The sequence below is a fragment of the Akebia trifoliata genome, chromosome 8 (genome assembly GCF_017979445.1).
Source record: "Akebia trifoliata isolate Shusen 1 chromosome 8, ASM1797944v1, whole genome shotgun sequence".
NCBI classification, from domain to species: domain Eukaryota; kingdom Viridiplantae; phylum Streptophyta; class Magnoliopsida; order Ranunculales; family Lardizabalaceae; genus Akebia; species Akebia trifoliata.
In genome coordinates, this window is record NC_141382.1 from 5,083,578 (window position 1) to 5,097,448 (window position 13,871).

General features: G+C 34.3%; 2 protein-coding genes across 3 annotated transcripts; one reads left to right on the forward strand and one right to left on the reverse strand.

Annotated features, from left to right (window-relative positions):
* Nucleotides 1–3,544: 3,544 nt before the first annotated feature.
* Nucleotides 3,545–6,446, forward strand: LOC147395650 (putative WRKY transcription factor 21). 2 transcript variants are annotated; one of them, XM_086450503.1, is made up of 4 exons: nucleotides 3,545–3,741; nucleotides 4,038–4,894; nucleotides 4,980–5,105; nucleotides 5,970–6,446. In XM_086450503.1, the coding sequence occupies exons 2-4, from the start codon at nucleotides 4,068–4,070 to the stop codon at nucleotides 6,121–6,123; spliced, it is 1,107 nt and encodes a 368-aa protein (XP_086306629.1). In that variant the 5' UTR covers nucleotides 3,545–3,741; nucleotides 4,038–4,067; the 3' UTR covers nucleotides 6,124–6,446. The 2 variants fall into 2 exon arrangements, with proteins under 2 accessions (XP_086306629.1, XP_086306628.1); XM_086450502.1 differs by having other exon boundaries at nucleotides 3,546–4,894.
* A 1,242-nt stretch (nucleotides 6,447–7,688) lies between these two features.
* LOC147395651 (small ribosomal subunit protein uS19-like) lies at nucleotides 7,689–10,790 on the reverse strand. Its single transcript, XM_086450504.1, has 4 exons — nucleotides 10,673–10,790; nucleotides 10,425–10,570; nucleotides 10,277–10,334; nucleotides 7,689–8,142 (listed from the first exon to the last, which is right to left on the reverse strand). The coding sequence occupies exons 1-4, from the start codon at nucleotides 10,748–10,750 to the stop codon at nucleotides 7,894–7,896; spliced, it is 531 nt and encodes a 176-aa protein (XP_086306630.1). The 5' UTR covers nucleotides 10,751–10,790; the 3' UTR covers nucleotides 7,689–7,893.
* Nucleotides 10,791–13,871: the final 3,081 nt, after the last annotated feature.

Below are 13,871 nucleotides of genomic sequence, written 5' to 3' on the forward strand. Positions count from 1 at the left end.
TTTATTCTTTTACCTCATTTTTAAATAATACCTCTTTAAATTTATTATCTTTTCTCTTTTATCCTTTTAACCCCAAACCTCATTTTTAAATAATACCTCTTTAAATTTATTATCTTTTCTCTTTTATCCTTTTAACCCCAAAGAAGATGTTTGTGTCATAGGCATGGGCAAACTCTAGTCTATATAAGAAAACATAATGGTGGACCCCACTCCAGTTATAATTGTATGGGGTATGCGTCATTCCAGCTCCAGTGGGGTGGAGTCCACATTACCCCACTTTATTCCCTTCTTTCCATCCCATTCAACTTCATTGTCTTTTCTCTCATCTAGTCTATATAATAAAATACAATGGTGGGCCCTACTCCAGCTATAATTTTGTGTGGTATGTGTCATTACAACTACAATGGAGTGGGGTCCACATTACCCCATTTTATTATCTTCCATTTTCATCCCCATTCAATTTCATTGTCTTTCCTCTTCTCTAGTCTATGTAATAAAACACAACAGTTGGCCCCACTCCGTCTATAATTTTGTGAGGGTATGCGTCATTCCAATTATAATGGAGTGAGGTTCATACTACCCCACTTTATTTCCTTCCCTCTTCACCCCATTCAATTTCATTGTCTTTCCCCTTCTTTAGTCTATATAATAAAACACAACAGTAGATCCCACTTTATCTATAATTTTGTGGGGGTATGTGTCATTCCAAGTACAATGGAGTACTACCCTACTTTATTCCCTTCCCTCTTCACCACATTCAACTTCATTGTCTTTCCTCTCCTACTCACCCACTCTTCAATAATATCCCTCCAATTTTATTATATTTCTTCTTTTACCAGCTTCTGAATTATAATGGAGTAGGATTCACATTACTCCACTTTATTGCTTTTCTTCTTCACCTCCATCGACTTTATTGTCCTTTATCTCCCCCCCTTACACTAGAGTAGGGTTCACATTATCCTATTTTATTGTCTTTTCTCTTTATCCTTTTTAATTTTATTGTCCTCCCCCTCCTCCCCCTCCCCTTCAATAATATCCCTTCGAAATTACTATTTTTCCTCTTTTTCCCCTCCCCCTGTCAATAATATCCCTCCAATTGTATTATCTTTCCTCTGTTACTCCTTTAACCTCAAAGAGTCGTGCCTGGCTGCACGAGCAAACTCTAGTCTTCTATAAATTACAAATGCACGTTAATGGTCAATTGCAGTAAAAAAAAATATCTATTTGAATGTGTCCTTTTTTTATAGGGGTATAAAGTGTGACCATATGAGTTGTAGCTTTATTTCTGCTCACTTTTGTTCAATATGCAAGGCATCAAGGGAATTTACAAATCATATGATTAACCAATGTGATGTACCATATGTCGTGTGGTCTCTCATCTTATGTTCATATTCCATCTATCCTGTTTTACTCATTCAATTTTGGTCCTTTTTGAGAGTTGGCATTATGGGGTCTTAGGGAGAGAAGATTCTTTTGGCATCCACTTATGCATTTTGTCAGGGTATATGGAAGGAGAGAAACATTCAAATTTTCGATACAATCGAAGAATTAATAGGTCCACAATCTAATGATAACCATTGTGAGGGTTATATTTTTTAAGTTGGAAGGTTAACTTGGTAACTTTTCTATATTTTTGTCTCGATCATTGGTATATTTATAATTTATAACATAAATAAATATTATACCTTGAAAAAATGGGTTTCTGTCATGAATGGTTTTAAATCTCGTCCAAGATGACTTGTTCGATATGTCTCAATATCGTCCACCAACGAAACAAATAAACAAGTCAAACACATTGGACGAGATTTAAAACCATGGTTCATCTTTCTCATTGTTGAACGAGACAAAACGAGACAACTCAAATTTATCGAAAAACTCATTCGAGATGACTCAATCTCGTTCATGGATGAGATGAGACGTCAAAACGAGAGTTTTATAACCATACTGTCATGTGGTTGAAGATGGGAATACCGGTCATTTTATGTTAGTCTTTCAGGTAAGACTGAAGTTATGAAAACATAAAATGTATCTCTAATTATCTCCAACTAGAAGATGGCATGTGCAAACACACATGTATTAAAAGGATTATCTTAACGGCATGGTTAAAAGGATATTTTTATAATTTTAAAAATTAATCAGGATTATTTTCTAGACTTGTGAGTTGTAATTTTCTTAAATTTTTTATTTATCAAAATGACCCTAATTACATTAATTTTAAATATAAATGTGGGGGCATTCCACTTCTGCTCCACCTTCTCTCATTATAATGGTAAACAGACAGAGAGGGTACCCAAAAATTATCATTTAAGGTCATTCTGACTTTAACTTTAGAGGATCTTTAAGGGAATATCTATCCCTTTAAAAAAAAAAAAAAGTCATGAAAAATAAATTTTATTATAAAATAAATTCTATCATTGGATTGCACCTTGAAAAATGTTAAAAAGAGAGTTGTTTTAAATTTTGGGGTGATAATTAAGTAAGAATGATATTTGGAAGTTGAAAAACCCTTTCCTAGGGGTGGTGGGTTCGGCAAAAATGTCAAAATCGCTTTGGATAGGAAAATGAATTTTATGTAAAATGCACAATCATACACCAAAGTGCATATTTCAAGAAAAACATTTTTTCACCCCGTTTTTTTTATTATATATAATCGGATATCCCTATAGACATGGGGTTGACTTCGTAGGTGGGCTTTGCTCAATTCATAGACCATGGTCTTGTCCAAGGATTAGTCCCAGGGCTGGGAATTGAACTCACGGCCTACGGACATTAACCGCTCATCGGTCTGAAATTGCCATTGAGCCAACCCTTCGGGGTTATCCAACCATACAAATCTTATTTAATTGGAGCTTTTATAAAGTGATGATGTATATTTGTAGTTTATTGGCGTGGGAATATAACATCCCCAAAAGTTTACTTTATTTCTTAGAAAAATTAGACCGTAGGGGCAAGCAAAATTTTGTATTTATTTACAACCAAACATCCGACAAAAGTTTACGGATGTATGCCAAAACGCAACGAAACAGCCAATTATCACAAATATTTGTAATACGCCGAATAGTTTTCGTACAACACCGTAGCAGCGTGAGTGGGGAATCACTTTAGAATCATATGTGGGCCCACTTTGTTCTTACACAGTTTTCACGTTGCTCCACTTGTCAAAAACCCACAGTGTACAGGTCAGATTCTCTCTGTCAAGTTCCACGTGTCAATTTTCAATTAGTTGTTAATTAATGACAACTACTTCGGGTACTCCAAATATTTATCTGTGGGCCCACCTTTGGCGGACATTTTGAGGAGAAAAAAAGAAGATTAGAAGATATGGTGATAGACTATCGTTAGATTTCTTAGAGATTTGCAATACTAATCTCGATAATGTAAGTAAAGTACACCTTGGTATGACTGTACTCCACTAATAATTAAAAAAAAAAAGGAATAACGAGGAATTTGGTGGGCCCAATCTGATCTGTGATAGAGACGGCAGTTACGTTTATTGAGCTATTTAAATGAGCCTCAGTCCTGCTCGCCCTTTTGTCTCAAATCTATCTTTCTCTTCTTTAAAGTTTTTAACTTTATTTCAATTTGTTTTTTTTAATTTTGGGTTTGTAGATTCTTGACAGATCAAGTCATCTCTTTCAGTCATGGAAGCAGAATCTAGGGTTTCACAGCCTCTAAATCCAACTTGATTTTCTTTTTCTTTCTTTGTTTTTTTGTTTCTGTAATCAACTAGCTATTTAAATGGTAAACTTTTCTCTTTATCTCTGTCTGTTTCACTTTGAAATGAGAGAAACCCATAGCTACAGATGAATCTCAAAAGATGAAATTTTGATCAAAACCATCTGTGTTTTTTTTTTCTATAATGGGTTGTTGATGATTGGTGTTATAGAGCTAGATTTGGAGTTTTGGTGATACATTTCAATCTGGGTCCAACTCAAAATATGATATTTTTGTTTTTCTAAAATGGGTTTTTGATGATCTGTGAGTTGAACTAGTTTTTGGAGTTTTTGTGTGATTTCTTACTATCTGGGTTTTTCTAGGGTTTTTGAGAAATAGGGTTTGGGAGAATAATGGAGGAGATTGAAGAAGCTAACAAAGCAGCTGTGAAGAGCTGTCATGGAGTCCTAAATCTCTTATGTAAGCCTCAACGTCATATACAACAGTATAGAAACTTAATGGTGGAAACTAGGGTGACTTTGTTCAAATTCAAGAGAGTTGTTTCTCTTCTCAATTCTAGTTTGGGTCATGGGAGAGTCAGAAAAATGGAGAACCCTCAATTTCCATCTCCTTCTCACAAAAACATCTTCTTGGACAACCCATACACCTCCTTATCAGATTCTTCAGCCAAACCTCTCCAAATTAATTCTCTTGGAAACCCAAATGTAGAGATAATGGATTCAACTTCTAAGAAGAAAATATCCTTAGAAAACTCAGCATTAGAAATGGGTTCTGTTTCGAAGAATCATCCTCTCCAACTTTCCCAACAAACACCATCAACTTCACATTATCAATTCTTCCAACAACAACTTCATCATCATCTACTGCAGCAACAGAGATTTCAGTGTCAGCAGATGATGATGATGAAATTGAAATTCGAAGCTGATATGATGCATCAGAGGAGAAATGACAATGACTTAAACCTCAAGTTTGATAGCCTCACCAGTTGTACACCTACCATGTCATCTACTAGATCTCTCATCTCATCTCTGAGCAAGGATGGAAGTGTGGGTGGGGCTAACTTGGATGGGAAATCGGTCCATTTGATCGATGCTTCGCAATCGTTTGATCAGAACTCACACCCTACTACTCACCAGCGTGGGTGCTCTGCTAGGGGAGGAGGTGATGAGAGTGTGAAAGGGGGGAGTAGTAGTGGTAAATGCCATTGTTCAAGGAGGAGGTTAGATTTCGGTACTTCTATGTTTTAGTTTGTTATGCCCAATTGGTTTTTTCGATCATTCACTAACAATGTTTCTGTTTTATAGGAAATTGAGGGTGAAGAGAACCATCAAAGTACCTGCAATTAGTGACAAGATTTCAGATATCCCTTCTGATGAGTATTTATGGAGAAAGTATGGGCAGAAGCCAATCAAGGGTTCTCCACACCCTAGGTATATCTACCCTTATTTTGACATTCATTACTACGTTTTTTTTTTTTTTTTTTTAAAAACCCATAAATCTAGATTTAACGTACGTTTTTTATTTGATATGGTTCTAAAGATCAGCTATGGATTAAAGTTTGATGGATGGATATTTTTTCAGTTTTTTTTTTTCCTTTAAGAAATTATTTTCTTCAATGAATTATCAAGTTATTTGTTCATTTGCTACTGTAGATATCTCTTATTGGAAGAACATTAGGAATGTTTGTTCATCTTCATTTTAAAAGAAAATGTCAGAATTTGTTCCTAAATAACTGTAAATGGTTGCTAAATTTGGGGAAAGCCAAACTTGTTCACATTTTTAGGGCTTCTCGATGTCAATTCCATTGGACATTTTCGAATTACTGGCAAATTTTCGTTAACAATAACATCCTGTTTCATTTGGTTGACCAAGTTGCCTAATTATATAGACCATGGAAGTCTTAAGAAACATGGGGTAAAAACTTAGCGTTCATGTATGAAGTGGATTTAAGATTATAATACCGAATTTCATACCACACGTGGGGAGTGAACTTGAAGGAGTTGGCCTTGCGACCACTCACCTTCCTTCTTGATTTAATGATTTTCCTACCTAGTAGTTGGCCTTTATATGCTGAGAAGTGCCTCCTCATTGGGATGGAAGATGGGAACTTATTTCTATTCTCCTCCTTATCTTATGAAGAACACATTCAACATATATTTGCAAATTTCTTGATGGATGAACATTATCACAATGATGCTTGTTGTTGGTGCATTTTAGATCTCATTGACACCCAATATTTTTTTTTTCTTCTAATTGATGATTAAGAAGGCGTTGTTGAATGAATTTTTATACAGGGGTTACTATAAATGCAGCAGCATGAGAGGATGCCCAGCAAGGAAGCAAGTCGAGAGGAGCTTGGAAGAACCCTCAATGCTTATCGTGACCTATGAAGGTGAACATAACCACTCAAGGTTGACGTCTCAATCTGCCATTACTCAGATATCATGAAGAGCTTCATTATCCAACTATTATTTGTAGCTGTGCTGTGTTGTCTTGTGCTCTTTATACCCTTACTAGTTTCTGATTGGGCATGAATGACTAGAAATATGAATCATTAAGGGATTCTACAATAAGGAGAGTAAGCTTTCCAGGTCTTTGAGCTTCCTGAGGCAGGCATATATTATAAACACCAAACCTATACAAACTCTACAAAAACAATATGTAAGAATGGCGTCGTCCATGAAATTATGTTTTTCAAAACAGTGCTTCTGAATTTATCTGATCTCTTTGAATAATGTTTATTAAGATTGTTTTTGCTTTTGTTCCTGCCATTTTAAATGTTAGATTTGAGTTTTTCAGAAACATGGGATTAAAAGATTAAGAAACCAAAACAGACATTCTTGCTTTAAGAATCCTAGAAAAATTGAGCATTTTTTTCCTACTTCATGGCATGATTGGGGCTTGAAGGTAGCCTATTATATGGCCTGCTAAATCCAAATTGTTTGTTCGTGAATAAAATACATGGCCCACTGTATAATCAGCTCGTACAATTTATTTATTTTTTTGGACCATTTGTTACAAAACACAGCCACTATATTAGCCCCCATTAAATATTCAATCTAACGAAAAAACATGTTTTAAGGCTGAATATATTTCTGGCGGTGCAGTGCTATTTTTGGTCAATCAAATTTATTACAAGTCAATTTTCTTCAAAAGCTACATTGTTGGGTCATGAAATCCTTATACAAAAAACTCGTGTCGTGATAGAATTGAATTCTACTTAAAAGATTTATGTTGAATGGTTCTTTCACATCTAAACCAACTGTACCTACTTATTGAGTGGAAGTAACCTCAAGTTGTCCCATTAAGTTTGTAGAACACATCTTTACTCTTATTCGTCAAGAGCAAACTCAGATTGATATGTGGATGAGATTGTCTAGGTTTATTGTCATAAAAACAGTGTCAAGTGTCTACAGATCCACAGACGATCAGAAGCCTGTTCTCATCACCTAGAACGAATCCTGTTTTGATGATGATGATTATAATTTCTTGCCACTAATCGTGGGAAGAAATAACAAGAAACCACTACCAAAAAACACAAATGGCTAATTTTTGGTATGTAGAGAGATTTATCAAGTAATGGCAAAAAAATTAAAAAGCAATATGCAATTGTATACCATACAACTAGCAAACTTGATAGCATCTGAAACTTGCAAGGAAATACCACAATATCCTCCTCTCTGAACTGATCTCACTCTCTTTTCGATGATAATAATGCCCTTCACATTTCCATTCTCCATGGAAACATTGAAAGGTGAGAATGTGAGTTCCCTAAACCCATCTAGCTCACCATAACACCCAATCTGATCCAATGTTGGGTAACCAAACAAGTAACTTTAATATTACTGACTAGCTTTTGTATATTATAATAATTTCAAGTAAAGGACATTCCAGACAAAAGGATATTTCAAACATCTCGTCTCTGTAATCGTATCACCTCCTTATAGCCATTCATTCATAAGGTTTCCATGAAAAACCATTTTAGCAAAAGGGGTACCAGAAACAATCAGAAATAATACCCAAAACCAAGTTTTCTAATTAAGCAAAGCAAAGCGGAGGCTTTCAAACTTTAAAGTGATAAGAGTTCTGCAGAAAGAATCCAACAACTAGAAGAACAAAAGTACAAGTGTTCGAAAAAGAGATCGATAAAAATTCTAAATGGAAAACAAATGCAACGCAACCATCAGATCCTCTCTTGAGAATATAAAATTGTCCATCTCACTTGAGAGGAATGAACCTCGATGAATGTGTGGCACCAATACCAGGCCTTCCGTGCTTGACTGGCTTGTAAGAGATGGAGAACTCTGCCAGATAATGACTAATCATTTCAGGCTTGATTTCAACTTGGTTGAAAGTCTTACCATTGTAAACACCAATGATGCTTCCAATCATTTCAGGTACTATGATCATGTTGCGAAGATGAGTCCTAACTGGTTCTGGCTTTTCACCAGCCGGAGCTTCCTGTTTCTGTTTCAAGTCACCAAAACACTCATTAAATGCTCGGACATATTTTCATAAAAGCATAAATAATATTGACAAAGAATCACTAGCCGACAGCACAAGGATCAGAAACTATACCAACTCCTTGCATTAGAGAGTATCAAGAGATGCTCAAAGCATGCACTTTTCATAAATATCTTATGAATAAGAACCTAAAGGTAATAAGTTCTCATTGAGTTCAAAGGTCCCTTCAAATTTCCACCTATGATTCTCCAAGAACCTCTTTTGCTAGTCATTTAATACATTTGGTTACTCCATACCAAACATATTACTACAAAGTTTGTCAATCAATATATCTACAAAATATATTGGTTTTTCACCTTTTGGATTCCAATCCATTAGTACATTGCTATCTACTATTTTCATTCCCTCTCTCATCCACTTTTTTTATGAATAAAAAACAAGTTCAACTCACCACCATACCATGATAAAACCTAATAAGTTCCTTCTAAAACCACAAATTCAAAATGTGTTTGCTATAGTAATATCATACGCCATAACAAATTCAAAAATCAATGTCCCCCCTTTCACGGCTTTCTCCAAATACATGCTCTTCGTGCACCCTCTTAATCATATGCATTCTCTATACACGACCACCAAGCTAGTGACCCATACATTTCTTCTCAAAATTGTAACTTAATGCACTAAAAGGATATTCTTCTTTGGAGACAAAACACCAAAATTGTTCCCATTTACAAACTCAAACCTTAAACTTTTTTTTACATGTCCCAAGACAATATTTTACCCTCACAATGGTATAAGGTCATGATCTCACTTTCTATCTCTCCAATCTTAATCCCATACCCTCCCTCATTTTGTATCAAACCTTGCACATCAAATCCACATCTCGTTGCCCCCCTTCCTCTCAAATCGAAGCCATTGCAAATAATTAACATTTCTTGACTTACCTGTGGGAACAAATGTGTAGAAAAAAAAAACGCATTCCCTCCTAAGATCCAAAATCCAATGAATTTGATCTTTCTCCTTCCTTTTATCCATTTTGTTCTTTTCTCTATTTTCTTTTTAAAGAAAAAAAGGTGAGAGAGAGAGAGAGGTAGGATTTTTCTTGTTTATCAAATTTTGGAAATCTCTAACCAGGCTATAAGTTCTCTCTAAGTTTTCAACACCCCCCCCCCCTCCTCCCCTCCTTTTCCTCCTGATCCTTCCCCTTTCCAATATGAGTTTCATTTTATAAAGAGAAAGGGGGGTGAGGGTAGTTGTAGGTATAGAAAAGGCTATATGTGTAGGCATGATGACTATGAGGTGTAGGAATGATGGCTATGAGATGTAGAGATGATGGCTATGGATGTAGGGATGTTGGTTAGAATGAGAGAATGCATAAAGAGGGGATAAATTATTTATTATGAATATGAGTGAAATGTTTGAAAGTCAAATTCGGGATCGTAATTTACAAAATTAAGGTCAATTTGGGTAAATTTGAGTTATTTGGAGTTTAGAGGCATGCTTCCAAGAATTCCTAGCATTTGTAAGCTGAGTCCATATTTAAAGTTGGTTTCCCGAAAGTGACTTTTAAAGATTGGTCAAAATTCGGTGACATTAGGTCAACTCTCTCACTCCAAATTATCATGTCTCAAAATAATCTGTTTTCACCTTAATTTCTCTCTTCTTATCTGATCAACACTTGGCTGTTTCTTGAACTCTTCGGAATTTGGAATCCGCAGGTTGTGTGATTTTGGGTGTCTACACAGTCCACGAATTAGATCCACTAATTTCCCAATTGGCCTCTCTGACTTCACCACAAGAATACGCAAATTCTTACAGATTCGTTGAGAATGATTCTGATCTAGTTCATGGCCTATTAGAAGTAGAAGGCGTTCTGGTGGGATCCTCACGGACAGAAAAAGATTGCAGTCAGTTTGATAATGATCGAGTGACATTGCTTCTTCGGTCCGAACCAAGGAATCCCTTAGATATGATGCAAAATGGATTTTGTTCTATATTATACTATTATTAGGTATGAAAACTAAAATTTATCCAGTTATTTACTCTTCTAATATTCTTTGATAACAATGAAAGAGATCTAAACTTCAACATAAAATAAACAAAAACAGATTCAAATAAAAAAAAAATTATCCATTACCGCCTTGCGTAGTTTCTTGATTAAAGCCATCGGTTTCCGCTTCAGACCTCGTTGAAACCTAGCCAAATCCATCAAAATCAAACTCTATCAGAAAATCCCACCCACGCCTCCATGTGAAACAGATTATAGTGATGTTAGCGAGTCTTACCTTCTGCGAGCCCTAGCAGGGAAAAGCTTGACAAGTTCATCAGTAGACATGTCGAGCAGAGCATCCAAATCAACCCCTCTGAAGCTAAATTTCCTGAAAGTTCTCCTCTTCGGCTGCCCTGCAGCGACATCTATTTCGGGATCCGCCTGAAATCAAAGAAACAAGAGAATTCAATGGTGATGATGACAAAGGCAGAAAGAAAAATCAAAGCTCTATGTGCAGATTTGCTGAAACGGCTTCGAACTCACCATGATTGAAGAAGAACTAGAAACCCTAATTTGCAGGAGCCGATTATCTGAAGAACTAGGGTTTGGGTAAGGTAACATCTTGCCATATCTTCGTATTTATATAGTTGACCTAAAGAGTTTATTGTATGTAAGTCCCTATTCAACTCGTGAATTAAAATAAGATCCTCTATAGTTTTTTATTACATGTAAGTCCTTATTAAATTCGTAAATTAAAACAAGAGTCTCTACAGTTCGGTAATTATGCTACGGCTCTTTTTTGGAGTTTACTTCAGGACATATTGATGATATAGCCCTTGACCTCAGTCTTCTCTCTCGTATATACTAATAAAACTCAAATGCCCTCATCTTCAACCTCTATTCTAAAGCCCTGATTTTTTTTCCCCATAACCAATCTATCATCTACAAGCGCTTTAGCCTCTGTGTATATTAGTTTTAATCTATTCAATCTCGTTTTCAACCTAGTCTTAAATTTTTGTAGAAAATTTTAAATTTTTTTTATCAAAATTCTAATTTTTTTTATTTTATATAACAAAACACAAAAGTGCTCAACACTCTCTTTATAGTGCATAAAGAGGGTTAGGATTATTATGCTACAAATTTCAAGATAACTTTTGATTTTATTATCCCAAGAATTACCCTACAACTTTATTATTTTTCCTCTTCTCCTCTCTTTTTCAATAATAATACCTTCATAATTTATTGCATTTCCCCTCCTACCCCCTTAACCCTTGATAAGATGCTCGTGCCGGTAGGCATGACTAACTCTAGTTTCTTATAAATTTAATATTGCCTTAAGGTTTGAAAGTTGAACTAGATATAATCTTGAGGTTAAAAATGAGGGGAAAAAATAATACTGAAAATGATGAAGATGATTGGTTTAAAAAAAATTACTAGATGTTGAAGATAAGGATAAAAAATGATATCAAAAGAAGTATGTCATCAATTTGAAAACACGGATTTATATCAAATATTCACCTAAACATGGAGAGGCATGTTTGAGTCACCATTTTTTTTCTTTGACAATGTACAAGAGTTTGCATACCATTCTTTCATAATGATTTTATTTTATATATTTGATTTTGACAAAAATATTTATCATGATTTTAAATTTGACTATTGTCTTGTCTCATTCTTTTGGAAAAGACAATATTTTCTTTCAATATGATCTAGAGTAAAGAAGTCAGGCGTCACCTTTAACATTCTCTATCATTGTCATGGTGACTTGGGAAAGTCATATCAATATTGGGTGAGTTTTAAAATCATTATCAATGTTGCATATAACCAATTTTTAAAAAAAACAATACTAATCAAAGTAAATTATGTTTTAGCAAAGAAGATAGAGAGGTAAGATAGTGAAAATACCAACCCCCACCTGCCAAATATTGTCATAAGTAATAATGAGATGACATGGACATGCAATGAGAGAGAGGATCTATTTTCAATGACATTTTGACAATGATTCTTAATGATAGTGGGATATGACTTTTATCAGGATCGGATGATAATAACGATGAAGATGGTGTTATGTACAAAAATATTAATATAACAATTACTTGAAGAGACCAAGATTGGTATCATTTTAGAACTGACCAAATAAGAATAAAGTTAATTATGATTGTATAACTTATTAGATTATGTTCTTTTTCAAACAAATTGTATCTATATCTAATCCAATACCTAATGACGTTAGGATTCAATACCTTATTGGATCAAATCCTTGATTAATATGGTCTAATAAGCAATTCAATATTAAACATATTAACAGAGAGAACATATATTCATTTGGTCATATGATACTTATTGGTTGGATTCATACCCAATGTGAGGTCTTTATCGAATTGAATCCTCATCGTATATTAATATTATGGCCCCAAATCTGATTGAATATTTATCATAAGTCATATTGCATATGCATATAATACCATCGATGTATCATTATTGGTTTGGGTCTTTATTGGTTGGGGTTTATATTGGATATCAATATTTTGATCCAAAATTGATGTGATAACATTACAATCTAGAAAAATTTATCGAAACTAACTTGGTTACTCATCAAATTTCAATGCTCGATTCAAATCCAATACGAAAACAATTGTATTGGCTTTGGAACATATCACATTTCAATTTGATGATATACATTTTAGTACATAAAAATATGATGATATATAAGTTTGGAAACTTAACAGATCTTAAATCTATTATTGTCTGTGGAGTCTAATGGTACTAGTCAGCAATAAGTATTATTTGTCTTTTCACAACTTTTTATCTATTAAGTTTGTTGGGGAATCATAAGGGGTCAATGACTCCCCTACCTAGAAGGAGTTTCAAGCGCGGAGCACCCAAAAGGAATTTCTTAAGGTTATTTTTATAATTTCACTAGTATTATATAAAATCTTTTATATATATATATATAGGGAAATGTTCAGCACCAAACATTTTGGCAAAACATTTTTCAAAACATGGGTTAGAAGTTTTGGAATGGGCTGATTTTTGGTGAGGATGATCTCTACGGTGAGGAGATCATCATCACTAAAAATCAACCCATTCCAAAACCTCTAACCCCATAAAAAAATGATTTACAAAAAATGGACGGTCCACGATTTTTCAACTTGTAAACATGGGGCTAGAAGTTTTGGAATGGGGTGGTTTTTGGTGAGGATGATCTCCTCACCGTAGAGATCATCTTCACCAAAAATCAGCCCATTCCAAAACTAACCCATGTAGGACAACAATGGTTGGTTAAAATGTTGGCCAAAATGTTTGGTGCTGAACGGGACCCATATATATATCTTCATAATGGAATCGATATGGATTATGTATGTACTCAATTTTGAGGGAACCACATAAATTATTGTGTTTCTGTGTAATTCCTTATTGATCTTGTTCTTCGTTGCTTCAATTTGTTTCTTAACAATATCTGCAAATATTATATTATCAGATTACGTCAGATTGAATTATGGTATAATACAATCCATCGACAATCCTAGCTATTAGGATGAAAGTTGGTGTGAAAAGGAGAAGATAAAAAAAAATGAAGAATTTTTTACTTGATCATTATGTAAATAAGTTTTTTGTTTTCAAATAATTATTTATTTATTTATTGTCGAGCTCATAATCAATTATTGTTATGAAATGATCTCGTAATTTTTCAAATTTAAAAATAATAACATAAATATTACGTTTGATTTATATCCTAACA